We start from the raw sequence: 19,004 nt of genomic DNA on the forward strand, positions 1-19,004 counted from the left end.
ATTCTTGGCTTCCAGTATCTTCTGAGTCAGCCATTAGACAAATATTGGCTTCTTCATCTCAATCACTTGAGCTTGTTGAGCTAGATGCATTGTCTTCCCAAGCTATGTAAGATTTCTTCTTCTTTGGGAATTTCCTTTCTTTCTTTTCTTCACTTTTCTTGTTCTTTGGACATTCAGTTTTCATGTGCCCTTTTTCTCCACATCCATAGCATTTAACACTTGAAGGAGATTCTTGATTTTCTCTCCTTTCTTTACAAAATTTGTCCTTACCTTTTGCCTTCATAAACTTGGCAAATTTCTTTATCATGAGGCTCATGTTCTCCTCATCATCAGAATCATCATCTTCAATCCTTTTAGATTTCTTTACTTTGGAGATTTCGGACTTGAAGGCTAGTGTCTTTCTTTTGCCTTGATCTTCTTCAGCCGTCAATCTTCTCAACTCAAGCTCATGCTCACGGAGTTTCCCAAACAAAATTGGCATTGACATTTGAGTGAGATTTTGAGACTCAGAGATGGCAGATACCTTTGGTTGCCACGGCCTGTCCAATGATTTCAAAATTTTTACATTCAATTCATCAGTATCAAAAGTCTTACCCAACCCTGTCAAGTGGTTCACTATGTGAGTGAAACGCTTTTGGACATCAGAAATTGTTTCTCCAGGTTGCATTCTGAACATCTCATACTCCTGAATGAGAGTGTTCTTCCTTGCACGTTTCACATCCTCTGTTCCTTCATGTGTGACTCTCAGAACTTCCCACATTTCCTGTGCTGTCTTACACACAGAAATTCTATAAAATTCATCAAGCACAACAGCAGATGAAATAATATTACGAACTTTAATATCAAACTGAGCTCGTTTATTTTCTTCATTAGTCCACTCAAAAAATGGTTTTTCTACTTCTACACCTTCAACTCTGTTTTTAGGAATATAAGGACCATTTTGTACAGCTTCCCAGATGCCTCTGTCAACAGACCCCATAAAAATTTCCATTCTGACTTTCCAGAATGCATAGTTATCACCAGTAAAAAGTGGTGGTCTGTTAATAGAAGCACCCTCGGCATATACAAGATGTTGGTTGTGACCGGCCATTTTCGCAAATGTTGAAAAACTATCAAAGCAAGCTCTGATACCAATTGTTGGTTGGTACCAGACAGAGTGTAACGCAGTGAAATAAAACTTGAGAAGCAGAAAGCGTGTTCGGTCACCCTTTTTAAAATAAATTTGTTCGTTTTTAGAAAATCAATTTTCTTTCAGAAAATTTATCGAACAGTTGATATGCGTAAAAGATAAAGAGTGTAGGGAATAGAAAATCACACGAGTAATTTTTATACTGGTTCGATTCAACAGAATCTACATCTAGTCGTTAATCACTATAAAAAGTGATTAACAATTCCACTAAAAAGATGTTTCACAGATTACAACAAATAGTGAATAAAGCAGATAAATAAACCTTCCTTCGACGAACGAACCGGAAGAAGAACACTCTGCCAACTCGAAGAGAACCGCTCCGACTATCGAAAAACGAAACAAGAGCTTCTCCTATTCACGAGACCAGGAAGAGCACCTTGCTAACTCGAAGAGAGCTTGCTCCGACTATCGACACACGACACGCGAGCCTCTCCTGTTCACGAGACCAAGCAAGGGAACTTGAACTATAGCTTCTGAGAACTTCCTCTGACAAACAGTATTCTGCAAGAGCTTCTGTTCAACAACGTTACTAGTGATCTTCACAGAAACCCAATATATAGCTAGATGTTCTGAATATCTAAGGTTAAGTCTCAACTGCCACGAACAATCGATTATTGTAAGTGATAATCAATTATTCAAGTCCGTTACAGGTTTTCAAGAATGTGATAATCGATTATATGAGGTGATAATCGATTATTCCTGGATGACTTGTGATAATCGATTATTCCTGGATGACTTGTGATAATCGATTATTGACATTCCATAATCGATTATGGCAGTAAAAAAATGCAAGTTTTACAAAGTTACAAGACTTTCCTACTATATTTAATTTATACAAATTGCTTTTAAATAATTCTAATATCTTCTTCAACTAAAACTTCTTGCAGCATCATCAAAACAATTTTCTTCAAGATTTACCAATACTCCTTATTGGTAACAAATCCTAACTAGGGAAGGTGGCTAGATGAGGTTTAGAACTTTCTCTGGCTGGTGACAATGAGAGAATGCTCGAGTGATCTCTATAGCATTTCATTACTATAAAACTCAAAGTGCTTACAAAGGGGTAGAAGAGGTGAATTTATAGGTTGATTCAAGCCTTCCCCACTGTACAAATCATAATCTTGATGATCAAGCGCATAATTGGATCGAATGCCACGTATCTAGCACGTTTACAATGCACAAACACATGAAAAATAAGTTACATGCGAAAAGGGTAAAACAAGCTGCTATGTTGGGCGCCCTAAGTCATTGGCTCAGCGCTATCTCACTGGGCGAGCCCAAATGTGCGTTGAGAGAGTCTTGCTTAATCCAAGTGAACAAAGCCTTCACTTCTCCTCTCTTGGATGTATCTTCAAGTCCTTTTTAGAGCTTTCTCAAAATGCTACAAGTGATAAGCCCTTTAATGGAGTTAGGGCTTGGGCCCAAGTCATCACCTACTCAAATCAAATCTGCCACACAATAAAATATCGTCAATTCTTACTTCAATCCAGATAAACCATGCTATCTCTACAACCTACTATGTTTTCTTCCATGCTCTGGCCACTTGACTTATTTACCAAAACATGACCCACTTACCAAAACAGGACTTCCACGGTTCTTTTTACCAAAACAGGACCTAATTACCAAAGTAGGACTATCCTATTCACAAAAACAAGGTCCACTTACCAAAGTTGGACTTCCTCGATACTGTTTGCCAAAACAGAACCTACTTACCAAAGTAAGACCTCCTCGAGCACGCCACCATGAGTATATAAGAAACAAAATTTAACAATCACATGCAATCAACACTACATTATGGTTCATCACATAAACATCATAACTCATCCATCATCAATTCGTTGTTCCACTCTAAGGGCTGCACGGCATAAAACATCTCAATCCCTATAAAATAAATATGATCAAACACAAAACTGCATTCAATACACACAACACATGCACAGTGTCTCGTGTCCAAAACTCATTCTCATGCACAACCCTTAAAACAATGTTTACCTAATGATAAACTTTAAAATACAATATAATTAACACTACAAATACTAGAACAATCCAGCACTTAATCACGCAACATGTCAATCACCTCAAGCACCACGAAGAACATTTATAACAACTTGATCAACAATCAACCAAGTTCATACATAACTCGACAACCAACAAGCATGTCAACTTACCACCACAACTCGTATCACATGGCATCATATAAAATAGCACGACAACAAATAGAACATCACAACTTCATAGAAAAACACCACAACCTCAAAACAACACGATATCATATAACATCATGACCTCATATAAAAATACTACGGCTTCCTATAAAACACCAACGACACAATACAAACATACGACGACTTCATATACAAAATCACAAAATCGTATAAAAATATTACGACTTCCTATAAATCACCACAGCAACATATAAAAGTATCATGGCTTTCTATAAAACATCAAGGCAACATAAAAATACCACAGCTCTATATACAATACTACAACATCATATAAAAATATTATGAGAGAAATGACGTAAAAATTATTGTAAAGTAAAAATAATATATTATTATTAGTATACTGTTTGTGTCAAAATGAAATAAAATGTCTTACGATTCATACAGGTGTATAAAATGTAGTACCATTCATATAAGTGGAAATTAATGTAAAGTAAAAATACATTTGATTTAATATTGACACAGACTCTCTCTTATCTTAATTACCACTATAGTTATTATGTAACTGTCAACACCTAATTTAGTTTAGATAATTAAAATACATTTTAAAAAATAAAATTTTAAAAATGTTAAGGAAAATGAAAAAAGAAAGTATTATCTTTATAAAATAATTTTGTAACAATAAAAAATTGTTCAAAAATTAAAAAAAAAGTATATAAATTAAATGTTTCAATTGAAAAGAAAAACAAGATTTTATTTTCCACTTTTGTTTTTATTAGGCAAATTTTATTTTTTTTTCCATTTTTTTTTTCTTTTTATTCCTTCTAGTTCAATTTTAATTAATAGTTTATGACTCACACACTCCTCTATATGAGTTTGTAAAGCCTAGAAGTTCAACTCACTCTTCTATTTTTTCCATCTTTACAACTCTCATTTTCTTCTAACACCTTTTAATCATAATTTGACCTTTTTATTTTTAAATCCCCCACTCACCATTTAAAAATAAATAATAAAAATAAATCTTTCCGTCCAATCTTCATTGTCCCACTCACTCTACTCTTTTTTCTTTTTCAATATACACCTCTTTCCAAAAGCCTAATTATTCACCCACTAACTCACCCCTCCAATAAGCTCTACGGACAACCTTTTCCTTCCTCTTTAAAGAAGGAGAATGATTTTCAACCTCCATCAACAATACGCCCTGCTTTAATATGATTCCCTTAAATTTAAAGCACCCAACTCGAATAGATAATAAAATCACCATACTCACATCTTTATTCAACAACGACCACTTCCTTCTCTTTTCTGCTCAAAATTCATTTTCATTTATCACAGTTTCATCTTCAGCTCAACAATTCTCCATTTTCATTCCCTCCAATAACCGAAAAACCACAACAAAAATTCTTCATCTGAAAATTTTCACACAAGCAATGTTCCAAGCATCTAAAAACAAGTAATTTTTTTCAACAAAAGAAAGAATTCAAAAAAATCCATAGAATGATCTCCTTAGAAAACTGAAAAAAAAAAAAAAAAAGAGATAGAATAATAACCCTCTCGAATTTGCTTTGATGTTCCGGTGATGCTGGTTGGCTGTGTGAATGACGGTGGCTTTGGACAAAAGTAAGAAGCTGAAAAAGGATTTCGCACGGTGGTTGACCAGCGACAGCCTGGACTCTGGCGATTCCGTTGGAGAAGAGTGAGAAAAGGTCCATGCGTCTCATCATGATGTATTGAGAAGGAAGAGGTTGTTGCCCCTCATGTAAAGAGAAAGGGCTTAGGTTTGCCGCTCACGGATGAAGAAGAAACCAAATTGGGCTTAGGTTTGTCCCAGCGGTTAAATTCTGTTCATCATATATTTCAATGTGATTGGATTTGAAATTTTTTTATGTGAGTGAGATTTTAATTTATCTAATTTTATTTTATTAAAATTTAATTTTAATTTTATAAAAAATATTTATTATTTTGTTTTTTTTCAAAAAGTTATTTAAGTTTATTATTTCAAAAATTAATTAAACACTTATAAAAGTAAAAGTTGGGAGTGAAAATTGCGAGTGAAATTTGTTTAGATTTGAATTATAAAAAATTTATAATTTTTTTATTTAAAAAAAATTGTAATTAGGTGAGCCAGTGAGCAAATCCATTTACCCACCAACCCATGGTGGGTCGGGTCGGGTCAGGTTCGAATTTTTCTAACTTTTTAATAAATGAATCGGATTGGATTGACTCACTAAGTGACCAACTCGTGGTGGACCAGGCCAGGTCGAATGATCGGTTTGGACAGCTTAACATTTTTTCAAAATCCAAATTACGTCCCAATTCAAATGTTATTAATTTTTAAATAATTTAAAATTATTTTTGATCAATTTTAAGAGCTTTCTCTTTCTCTCCCGTTCATTTCTCGTTTCTCGCATTTTTCTTTTTCCTCCGTATTCCACTTTCTCATTTAAATTTTTTTTGTGTATTGTTAATAAAATTTTAGTATTGTATATACATAAATTTTAATTAATTATTTATTTATATTTTTATTAAATTTTGTTGTTTTGAATTATTTAATGTTTTATTTATTTTATAGTTTTTTAATTTTTTATAATTTAAGATATTTAGTATTTTTTTAATGAAATATTAAGATTTTATAATTACATAAATATTTGAACTAATTAAATTTATTTTGAATTAAATATTTTTGTTTGTAATTATTTAATATTTATTTAATTTTTATTCTATTTTATAAAATTTAAAGTTTTTTATTTGTAGTAATATATTAATTAATTAATTAATTTGATTAAATTTTTTTGTTTTAAAATATTTAATGTTTTATTTTTTTATAGTTTTTTAATTTTTTTAATTTTAAGATATTTTGTATTTTTTAATGAAATAAAGATTTTATAATTATATAAATATTTTAATTAATTAAAATTATTTCTTTGTAATTATTTAATATTTATTTAAAATTTTATTAATATTTTTTTGGTACTAATAACAATACTGATAATTAATGACATTAGGATAATAATATAATAATATAACATCTCAAAATATAGCATAGATATTATATATATAAGAGTAGGGATGGCAACGGGTCGGATCTGGCACGGATAGTGCCTACCTACAACTCGACTCGACAAAAAAAAGTCAACCCACTATCTGCATGGATACCTGCTTAAAAAATATCTGCAGATATTTTAAAACTCGCGGATATCTGTGGATACCCACGGATATCCGTGGATACTCGCGGATACCCGCAAATATTTAAAAGAATATATTTTTATAAAATATTACAATAAAACTTAAATAAAATTACAAAAAATATATAAAATGTAAAATATATAAAATTAAATATAAATTAAAATTTAATTTTTATTTTTATTTTTATTTTTTGCAGGTAGCGAATATCCGCTTGTACAGAAAGTATAATACCCGCACTCGACCCGTTTATAAGCGGGTATTAAAAAATTCGCTACATGCAACCCACGGGTAGTAAATATCCGCAGGTACCACCTATCCGTCGCGGATTTTATCCGCGGGCGCGAATTTTTTTTGTCATCCCTATATAAGAGTCATCACATGAAGGATAAGATAGAAAGTCAAAACTATTATATAAAGTTTAACATAGAGTCATCAAAAAATAACCATAAAATTTCAACTTTATAAACAATTAGTCTTATTACAAAATTATTTACAAATACTACTTCTAAAACTACTAAACAGTTGGATCCTCTCCATCAAGCGCTTGCTCCACGGAGATCTCATCTCTCTCTGCTCACACCCAAAGGATGATCATTACAAAGGAAAACATCACACATACAAAACACAATTCAAGCAGAAAGATAAGCTATAGTTTAAATAAAAGAGTAATCATAAATTCATTATCTATATTTCATACAATCATACACATTCTTTCACATCATAACACTCATTATGCATGACACTACACTGACTTTGACCGTCCGGACCTAGAATAAATACCGAGTTATGGCGGGTTGTGTATTTGTGGTGGCCTCTACTGCTTTGCAAAGTCATTGCCATGGGTTTCACCCTACCACACATACAAGGTTAGTATGTTACCATGTAATAGGACTCCAGGTAGCGCCTACACTAGGACCTCCTACTGCTCTCACCACATGAATCAATCCTCTCTATGTGAGAATGAAAGATCAGTAGAGTGTTAGGATAACCCCCAATACTGAGCTCCCTGTATTTATTCTACACATATAAGTATTTCACCAAGAGATTTCACTTTGATACTCACTTACACCGCATTGAAATCATACTTTCCTTCCCTTTGAATCACCATTCATACCTTTGATACTCATATAATTCCATACACATTCATGCATAACATTCAATGAATTATACCATAATTCAAACCACTCAAGAACAAAGAAGAAAAGAGCAAACTAAACCTGGACCAGTCGCTCAGCGCATACACTCGCTGAGCGACCACTGACTCCTCTCGCACAGCGACTCAACTCGTTGTGCGAATCCACAGATAGTAGCTCCAACCTCTAACCCACTCGCTCTGCGACCCAATTCGCTAAGCGAATTAAATACCAGTGATATCAGACCTCAACCACTCGCATAGCGCCCCAGATTCGTTATGCGAAAGCCTAGACAGTGATCAGACCCCCCAAACACTCGCTATGCGCACCCCTTCCCTATTCGAATAAATCTGGCAGTGATCCCAGACCACAACCAGGCGCTCTACGACCCAATTCGCTATGTGAATCATCAGACAGAGAGCCAACCCCTACAACCATTCGCACAGTGCAACATCTCGTTGTGCGAATGCTTTGGCAGAGACCAATATGCTTGGACTACTCACTGTGCGAAACTATTTGTGCAGCGAGTCTACATAATCTACAACACGAAATTCTGCAGAATTATGCAACTCAAACCCCATTTACCAAATCTAACTATTTTTCCCAACTTCTAACACTCCTATTATATACCTAATTAGACTTGACTAAATGTTTCTAAACCTTTCTATCATCATTTTATAGTGATTATGGACCAATTCCTACTTCAAAACCTCTAAAATAACCACTTATAGACCCAAAATCAAATCTACCACTTTTAACACACTTTTGACCACTTTAAGGGTTCAAACAAGTCATATTTGACATACCAAAGCTGCCCCAACAAACCAATAGAGCATCTAACCTCTAATTCTCATTTTCACTAACTCACTTCCTCAAAACTACCTTAAACTACTACAATTTGACTCTAACCACAACCAAACAACCTCCCTATAGATTTCTAACCTCTTATACCTCCAATAACATATCAAAATCATTCAAATCAGTTCATCATATTAGTTTTAAATAATCACAATCCAAAATATCAATTCTCATCATAATTATATACCACACAACATCATTTCAATTCAAATAACATAAGGATCATCTCTTCCATGAACATACTCAGTAATTTAAAAAGGATTTAAGAATTTCCTAGCTTCCCTTACCTCTATAAAACTGCACAGCTCAAGAATTACACTGGCAGTTGCTTGCACCACATGGAAACTCTACAAAAACCTACAATTCACTTATTGGTTATAGGAAACCAACCTTAGAACCTAAATTGAGCTAGAAATTGAAGAAAAAAACAACTAGATACATGCAAACAGAAATCATTGCATTATCACGGTCCAAGAACGTATGGAGCAAGAGGGGAAACAACTTACAGGCTCAAAACAAGAAATTGATCGGTAGAGATTGTAGCCCTCGACGCCAGGATCGTCTAGGTACTCCCTGATCGTCGTACAGATACACCGAGAGTGAGAAAGGGTAGAGAGAAGTGAGAGAAAGAGAAGAAAACAGTGTTTTAGAGAGATAGAAGTATTTATATTATAAGGTTATTTTATATTATAATGAACCGAGCTTTAGAAAGTTCTATTTATATTATAAGGTTATTTTATAATAAAATACTCGGTCTCATTATTTTAATACACCTATCTACTCTGATACTCCATTTTCTAAATTCTTACAAATAATACTTTGTAAATAAAAAACGAGTCTAAAATAATGAAAATTGAAGTAAAGTAGCGACAACACGTATAAAATCTCAAGCATAGAAAATCAAAATGAAAACTAAAGTAAACACATATTAGATATTAAGTTAAACACGAAATTCGAAAGGCTCTGTATCGAAACTTAAAATCTGATTAATTTCGAAATCTGATAAAGGGAAAATTGAATTTCGAGATCTACTCGAGGGTCTTTTGAATTTTTATATTCAATACATGGTTTTTGACTTTAATTTTTTTTTATGTTGAAATTTGATTTTCTTTTCATCATATATCAAAATATGATGAAGTACAAATCAAAATTCGACATTTGATAAAGAAAAATCGGATTTTAATATCCGACCAGAGTTCGATATCCAATTAAGTCTTTATCGGATTTCTATATCCAATTAAGATCTAAGAACTTTGTAATAGATTTATGCACTTATTTAATGCGAGAACGTTCAAAAAAACCACTCACTCAACTTCAATGGCAACCACCAACACTACAACACCTCCACCACTCTTCTCAACGAACAATCTCTCTTAAATCTTTCTCAAAAACCACGAGAAAAAAGAAAATAAAAGGACAAGAATATAGCAGAAAAATAAAAAGGAGTGTCAAGAGAAGGAAGTATATAAACTTCCATGTTCTTATTAAATGAATTCGATCAACCACTTAATTCGGTAAAAACCATTTACTTCTTACCAACCTCATTAATCATTCATGAGAATAATTTTGAAAATTGAAGATGTAGGATAAAATCCTTGAAGGTGCAAAGTGAAACACCCTATTTGCTTCTAAGTCTTTGTTTTTCGTACTTTCACAATCAATAACTCTATGTGAACGGTTTTATTTTTTGGGTTGTGTTTTATTTTAGAGGGTTACTCCCTACACCAACCCACATTGCTCCTTGTCACCACATTTTTTTAAATTTCAAAACTATCTTTTATATTTTAAAATATCCTACACCCTCACATCTTTTCTTAAACGAATATCGACAACCGTTGAAGAAAAAATTATTCAATGGATGTGGCGACATCCGTTGAATTTAATTTTTTTTTACTTTTAGTTTTTTAATTTATTGTATTTTAAATTAATATATAAATATTATTTAATTTTTTTAAAATTATTACTTAATTATTTATAAATTAATTTTATTTTATTTAATAAAATAATTATTATTAATTTAATATATGTATTATTTAAATTAATTAAAATACTTTTTAAAAGTTTAGTAAAACCGATGTGCCATTTCCGGATGTAGCGACATCCGTTGAAGTTTGTTTTCTTTTCTTTTTAGTTTTTAGTTTTTTAATTTATTTATTTTAAATTAATATATAAATATTATTTAATTTTTTATAAAATTATTATTTAATTATTTATAAATTAATTTTATTTTATTTAATAGAATAATTATTATTAATTTAATTTATATATTATTATTTAAATAATAATTAAAATACTTTTTAAAAGTTTATTAAAACGGATAATCCCCTTGAAGTTTGTTTTTTTTTCTTTTTAGTGTTTAGTTTTTTTATTTATTTATTTTAAATTAATATATAAATATTATTTAGTTTTTTAAAATTATTATTTAATTATTCATAAATTAATTTTATTTTATTTAATAAAATAATTATTATTAATTGTAACATCCCACAAATACAGTGATAAAACCATATAATAGAATTGATTACATTTAATAATAAATCAGATTAGTGTTACACTAAACAACGAACGGTTACGGCTGAACGGCCTTAAATAAGTTACAACTTAAATTGTTCTAAACAAAAGGAAACATGACCGAACGGTTTTCAAAAGCCAAATACCAACGGTCACATATAAACAAAAGAGGGGAGGTGACCGAACGATCACCTCAAAATAAAACTACTATAAACTAGCCGAACGCTCCTATGGCTCGGCCTTCACTTCCACTTCTATCGAATTCTCTTCTTCCAGCGCATCCTCCAACAGCGCGTCTCCATCTGCTCACATCCACACGGATGATCATTGCAATGACAAGACGGACGTACAAGGACGAGACAACACAATAAAAACACAGGGTAAGCTTATGTAATTTAATTCATGGTTCAACATATATTTTAAACAATCCAACACACAAGAAAAATTCAACATACGTATCATACCAAGCCTAACACTAGACTAACTGTCCGGACTGCATGAATTCTGTGTAGCTACGACGTTCGTGCACCCGGGTGATGTAGTAACTAGAATACTCTCATCAGTTGCCACCCGAGGTTAGTCCATTCCGTCCAAAGTACCCCTAAGGACTAGGACCTCCTGCCGTTCCCACACATGATCTACCCTCCTCTACGTGAGGACGAGTATTCACGGAACATCAGGATGAACCGCCAGCCAAGCATTACCACATTCATACTTTACAATTTCAATATTCAAACGTGAGTCGTTCCTCCCCGGAATGCTCGTTCATAATTCCAACATATTTCATTCATATCATACTCTCCTCATCTTCCATTATCAATCATCCTAGTTCCATTTTCCATTATCAATCATTTCAATTTCCTCTTTGTTCAAAGATTTATAACGACACCCGATACCGAACGTTCCATCCTCACTCAGAACGAGGACGAACACTTAGAACGAGACCGAGAGGTCTCCAGTTCCATAATAGAATAAGACCGAGAGGTTTACTGTCGGTTTGAGAGAGAAACCGAGTGTAATAGATATAGCAAGGAACGAATGAACCGAACGTTCATTACAAAGTGAATCAATTATATGAACTGACTCTTGATAACTCTGACCGAACGCTGAAAAGACATCGCCAAAGGCTACGACTATATGCTGGAACCAATCAATACAGACACTTCAAGATATTCCAATAATAATACTTAGAAGAATTCTCATGAAGAAACCAAACGTTTATGAATATTTAACTTATTTGATTTTATATCAAGAAATCTGAATGCCAGTAAATGACCGAGCACGGTGGAGAAGAAGATTTTATTTAAGTTAGATGAACGCTATTTTTCATCAAGATAGATTATGTAAGAAACGAGAACGAGCGCTTGGTGTAAGACCGAGCACTACTCAGTACAAGTGCTTGGTGTAATACCGAGCACTAATGAACTTAAAATAAAAGGCCTGATAAATAGAATAAGATACTATCGAAGTAGTGTTTACGAACAACGAGAATATACCATTACATATATATATATATATATATATATATATATATATATATATATATATATATATATATATATATATATATATATATATATATATATATAAATTTAGTTTATCACAGGATACCCAGATACAACTGTGCTTGGCCGAACGCTCAAGCATAGTATTACCACACGAGGACGCTCGTCCTCAACTAGGATTCTCTCCAAATGAAAGAATCTTGTTTCAACTAGGTTCACCAGGAAAACCGAACGGTCAATGACCGTTCAGTAACGAACGTACACTTTTATATGAGAAATTTCATACCAGACTCATTTATTCTCAAACTCATTTCTTAACATATAGTTTCATAACTTTATACATTCATATCATAATCAACTTTCATACTTCATACCATCCATATCATATAAGTTTCATATATTTCATACATCAGAACATGGCAACCATCATATATCATATAGTCAAATATCACAATAATCATACTTCACTTTAATTTAGTAATTCAACGAACGTTCATCCAATCCAATCATATCAACCATCATGCATCAAAATCATTCAGTCAAATAACGGACGTTCATTCAGTACAACAACATACAAATTAAATTAAATAAGCTTCCCTTACTTGAGAGCGTTAACGTACGTCCCTCAGACTGAGACTCAATTCGCCGAACTAAGATCCTTTCTACCCTTAACGCTCAACGACTCTTCGAACCAAAGTAAAACATCAGACCAAGCTCGTTCAGAAAGAAACTAAGGGCTCATGCAACCAGAACTTGGTTTGCATATTTACAAGAACGAACGGTTAAAGACAAGAAAAACTTACCCGTTCAGTATTTGAAACCAATCGGATCAAACTAAAGCTTGGGACGCCGGAAGTGATCCTACGGTGCCGGAATAGTAATCGGAGGAGAGAAAGGAGTGTTTTCTCAGAGAAAAGATGAAGAAGATGTAGAGAGAAGGAGGAGAGAATGGGGTTCTTCAGAAATTTTGAAAAGAGGGTGCATGCAGAGAGTGGGGTAGGTTTTTCTGAAAATCCAAGTTTTGCTTCACACTTCAAAACGGACGTCCCCTCATCTGTCGACACCTGCTTTCCATTGACTGATTTTCGGATCTCCTTCGCTTGACACCTGACGTTCGTCATCTGAGTGTCGAGCCTCCCTCTTGACACGTGAATTCCACTAACGACACGTGCTTAGATTTTACTGGTTCTGACATTAATATAATTTATGTATTATTATTTAAATAATAATTAAAATATTTTTTAAAAGTTTATTTAAACGGATGTACCAATTCCAGTAATGGATGTGTTCACAATGATCCTTCTTGATTCTTCATTTTAAACAGTGATCAAAGTTAATAATTTCCAAACAGTTTTTTCATGATTAGAACTGTGTGGTCCTTAATTTTTTATTTGAATGAAAATACATATAAGCGAGATGATTTCTTGTTAGGTCCAAAAAATTATACTCTGTTTTTGTTATGTTGTCTTTCATTGTTATTTTTGGGAAAATAATCATTTATTGAAAATCACATCATGATTAAAGGTGCAGTTTTTGTATAAACGTTGTAGGGTATTAAAACATTTCTCATGTATAACTGATTCCCAAAACCAAAATTCAGTTTCGTAGACAACCAAACATTCCAACTTTTTTGTTGTTTTGTAAAATAAATTATGATAACAACTTTAAACTCTACTTTTAAATTTTTTATTTTTTGGTTCCTCGTCTCGTCATATTCTCGGTTGCAACGTTATTATACTACCTTTCTTCCAAAGAACATCACATCCTATATTAATATTATTCATTACATTATAAATCAAAAGCTAAATTTTATTTGCACAGATATTATTTCACCTATGCAAGACCTCATCCAACTACTTGGACCATCTTAATTTATAATCTACAAATTATTTTGTTATTCTCCGTTTATGAGAAAAGTTAGATTTAATTTACAGAAATGATGATTCTAACTTTAGGGTGTGGATATTTTCTTATACAAGTTAGTATAAGAAAGTTACAACTCAAATTTCAAATACGTCTTAAAACGTATTAACATGCTTATATACTATATTTACTACTACTATGTGAAAAAAAAATCATATTTTGATAAAACAAGATACTTATTAACTGGTTTGATGACTATAGACTCATCTTAGGCATAGAATAAGTAAGCAAAAAAAAGCACGACACGAACAAAAATGATAACAAAAAAGCAAACTTTTCCAACAATCATGAACATCACAAAAAAGCAAAAAAAAAAAAAAAAAAAACATATAAGTTATACAGGCTTTGATTTTTCATTAACCAAAGCCTAAATCCCTCACTAAGATAAAATAATTAAAAAAATGACAATTTTAAAATTTTTTCAAATTTTTAATTTAAGCTCTGAGGAACCGAAGTATAAACAATATATATATTTTAGTTATTTCAAAATCTGAAACCCAAAATCTCATAACAATTTCAAAAATATCACCACGTTATTATATGTTTCATTTTTCATAAAATCAAAACATATACGATGATTTTAAATGGCAAAACGGCACTGGTGAGACCTATTTATTTTTCAACAGATAATTAGAACGTTTATTTTTTAGCTCTCTTTAGTTCTTTCACGGCAATTTTTCTTAGTTTCATGTTACTTCAGCTTTAGTTTCCATCATGAATAGAATCAAGAATAATGAAAAGAGAAGCAATTAGAAGACATGTTTAATACAGTCTATAAATATACTACTTCAGATATAATATATTTAGAGTTTACAATAGTCCAATTGATGGAAAGTCTTAAGCAGTTCTTAAATTTATGTGTCTCACAAATAACAAAAATTGCTACAAAACTAGGATCATATCTTGTTCTATTTAAATTCTTACTATTTGTCTTTATCGTATCACAGTAATTCTTGAATACACTTTTCTCCTACGTTATAAACAATTAGCAAGAGGATTCTTTGCATGTATGTTTGTAATTGCATGTTTTCAATCTAAGGTATTGGAGGGAAATTGGACATTAACAAATATCATTTTCGTATATGATTATCTGCTTTTACTTATTTGACTGAATTTGAAATTGCAACTGACTTATGATTTCAGCCACGCAAGCCATATTGTAATTCACAAAATAGGCAGTGTTTTCCTCTATAAATTTCAGGAAAGCCAAATATTTGGACACAATTTCAGGAAAGTCAAATGTAAACTAAATATTTGGACACAAGAGTCTCAACAAATATAAATTAATCCAAAGAAACATAGCTTCCAGATAATAAGATTCCAATATTGACGATCATGCAAATGAGAAATTTCAGGATACACTTTTCATTGCATACTCTGAAACCTTTTCATGATAAGCATGCTCATCTCCAAGTAACGGTGTGCACAGTTTGAAAGACAATTAGATTCACTTGAACTGAATTTATTACCAGGTGTACCCGTGATGCATTTGTCCCAGCATTCACTCGTTAGCTTTGCCACCATTTCATTAACCATAGCTCTTTGCTGTTCTTCCTGAAATTAGAGGGATAGTTAAGGGCATATTACTTTATGAATTGTGTAAAACCCGATGAAGAAAAAATAAATTTAATAAAGTAAAATTATGTAATAAAATAAAAGGAATTAGTATTGTGTGGATTTGTAATACAAATTGTTAATGGATAAATTTGTTTATTTATTTATTTAGTGTTTTATTTATATATAGGCCGTTTTATATGCTTTTATATGGCTATTTTTAAATGAGACTAGTTTAGTGGTTAAGTGCGTTTATGTGTAGTCTGGGGCAGGGACTTGATTCCTGCATGGGCAAAGGTGTATGTTTTATTTTTGGTGAACAGAAGGCACCAGATTCATCTCCAAGAAAGTTTAGAAAACTGAATGGCCATAAAGATAAAGGAGCAAGGGGTTTATCTTTGGCGAGGATTAGGTTAAAACGAGAGAAGAGAAAACTGTAAGGAAGGGAAAGAGAAAGCAAGAGGGGTTTATCTTTGGGGAGGATTAGGTTAAAACGAGAGAAGAGAGAACTCTAAGGAGGGGAAAAAGAAAGCAAGAGCAGATAGAGAGAAAGCCGTGAGTGGTGAGGAAGAAGATCTGAGTTTTGCTAAGTTGCAGTGTGGCAAAAGAGCAAGAAACCTTGAGGCAAAAAATGTAGGACCAAGGGGAAACCTAGATCCATCCAGGTAAGGGGGCTAACTCTTTATGTTTGTGATTTTGTTATGTAATCTACGCATGATGAGTGCATTCCAATTCAGGGGTAGCGTGGTTCAAGGGCTTTAATGCCTTGGTTACGTTTAAGGGTTGTGTTGGGTTCTAGGATGTTGTAGAAGATGCCATATTGTAGGTTTGAGGTTAGGTACGCTCATAACGTTACAGGGAGGAGTTTGTGGCTTGATGGGGATTCTGCACAGGTTCTGGGATGTTGTATGGTTTAGCAATATGTTTTTCATGCAGCAGTACGGTGGGGGAAAATTAAGGTGTTCCCAAGACTGAGTTATAGTGGGACGAGGGTGTTTTCTTTTAGTGGTGATAGTAGGCTATGGTAGTTTCGTTATGCTGGTTAGGCACTAACATATGGGAACGGGAAAACATTGGTCAAATATCAGATTGGGCTGTTTAAAGTAATGGGTTACGAGAGATGTGGTAATAGTTTTATGCGATCATTGTGGGTATCATTGTTTAACTTAGTGAGCGGGTGACGGTGTTGAAACCCTGCGGTGCAGTGGTGGTTATGATATGGAGTATGTCTTCTTGTTATACTTCTTTAAACCCTCGTTGGTATCTTTCTTCTTGTGAGAAGGTAGAAAAATGGATCTCTTCGTCTTTAAGAGGCGGTGAAAGAAATGAGTCTCTTCGTCCATGAGAGGGAAGAAACGAATATTCGAGTTCTACCCTTTTCTCTTTCGAGGGGTAGAAATGGATGGATGTCTCGCCTGTAGGGTTCCAACTCATACTGAGTTTAGCACTGATAAGAACAACTTGCAATTTTACTCATAAGCCTTGAGGAACACAAGAGATAGGTCCAAAGCTAAGGTGGAGGACCACTCGAATCATTCTGTTTTGGTAAAAAGGAAGGGTGCGATGAAGTATAAAAGTTGACATACATTTATAGAGAAGGTTGGTATTGGCATGGATTGCCTTTAGTTGACAGGTGGTATAGAGCTAATGAGTTGATCATGAATGTATGGTTTGTTATTGTATTGGTTGTTATAGTCTTATCATGCATTGATGTTGATTAATGTGATAGAACTGTAGTAAAGACTTAACGACTAAGATATACATGTCGTATCATTCTCTTGCAATAAAAAGAGTTGTTCGATACATCCTAAGCTAGGATGTAACAAATTGCATCGGCAAAACTTGTATTTATTCTTACACTTAAAGCAGATAGCAAAAATAATACTAAAAGAGAACCATTAACATTCTCCAAGCAAAAAAAAAACGGAACGTGACCAACTAATGATACTTAAGCATCATTGTCCTCACTATAAAGCATACATAAGAGAAACACAAAAGCCATCTCAGAATATGGCTTGAAACAGTAACAGCAAGGTTAGACACTTAACCTAGATAATTTATAAACTAAAATTATTTTGCATATAACTCTTATAGTCAAAGTTTATCTTTTATATTTCACAGACATTGTGCCTTAAAAGATTTGTACTGATTGTATTTCAGTCACATCTCTGGTTTATTTGTGACAATGTGTCTACTGATTAGTTCAACTCTTACTCGATTCACAACTTTCTTCATTGTCAGGTATTCATACAACAATGGCTAAAATATAATTGAAAACAGAACAGAATCAGAAAGAGGTGTAACCTATAAAGGCAATTTTCTCATCCATCTTCCGATTTTTTCAGACTGTATTCGCAGAATATGAAGATAGGTAAAATTAAGATTAAAGCAACTAAAAGTAAAGTCAAGCATAACTACCCAAAATTCACAGTAAAAATAGAAAATCGACACACCTGTACTTTAATGCTGGAAACTAACGAATTATTATATGGCAATGGAATAACATCATCACACATTGCAAAAGGTAATACATCCTTCCGCTAATCAATATAAGGTAGAGTTTATTCATTTTGTAACTTGCATAATAACTCAGATTTAATTTATAGCTAAAATAACAGAATCAACCTTTGTTTAATTCATAACTAACAAGAGAGAAAACGAATGTATACATGTACTGCTATCAACGAAAATTAACGTTATTTGCTTAAATCGGGTAGGATAAGTTCATTTTCACATGCATAAGAATCCCTTAAAATCACAGGATACTGACAAGGGGTTTGAAGAAATAAAACTTACAGAGTAAAATTTCTGCATTTCAACTGAATTAAGGTCTGAAAGATCCATAGAGAAAGTGGAGAGAACTCTTCAACTGAATCTCACAAAAACCCTAAGGCCACAAGCCAACCAAACTATCGTATGAAATTTAACCTAAAACAGTAAAACCCTCGCCCTTCCGTCCCAAACCTTTTCTAAAACCCTAGCA

At 32.8% G+C, this 19,004-nt stretch overlaps 1 protein-coding gene and 1 long non-coding RNA gene across 2 annotated transcripts; both read right to left on the reverse strand.

Moving 5' to 3' along the window:
- Nucleotides 1-2,186: 2,186 nt before the first annotated feature.
- LOC148200377 (uncharacterized) lies at nt 2,187-5,241 on the reverse strand. The gene is made up of 2 exons (XR_015785661.1): nt 4,902-5,241; nt 2,187-2,637 (listed from the first exon to the last, which is right to left on the reverse strand). It is a non-coding gene; the product is annotated as an uncharacterized LOC148200377 (long non-coding RNA).
- Nucleotides 5,242-15,624: 10,383 nt separating this feature from the next.
- Nucleotides 15,625-19,004, reverse strand: TIM8 (translocase inner membrane subunit 8). The gene is made up of 2 exons (XM_088111826.1): nt 18,818-19,004; nt 15,625-16,021 (listed from the first exon to the last, which is right to left on the reverse strand). Exons 1-2 carry the CDS (start codon nt 18,863-18,865, stop codon nt 15,833-15,835), a joined length of 237 nt encoding a protein of 78 aa, XP_087967952.1. The 5' UTR covers nt 18,866-19,004; the 3' UTR covers nt 15,625-15,832.

This window comes from Vigna umbellata, chromosome 4 (genome assembly GCF_029865625.1).
Source record: "Vigna umbellata cultivar VRB3 chromosome 4, Vumbellata_1.0, whole genome shotgun sequence".
Lineage (NCBI taxonomy): Eukaryota > Viridiplantae > Streptophyta > Magnoliopsida > Fabales > Fabaceae > Vigna > Vigna umbellata.

What these genes read in the sequence shown, in the direction of transcription:
- TIM8 (XM_088111826.1), bottom strand. Translation starts at nt 18,865, where the DNA reads ATGGATCTTTCAGACCTTAATTCAGTTGAAATGCAGAAATTTTACTCT. An exon ending in AAATGCAGAAATTTTACTCT is followed by an intron (nt 16,022 to 18,817) that starts GTAAGTTTTATT and finishes CTCTAATTTCAG; the next exon opens with GAAGAACAGCAAAGAGCTAT.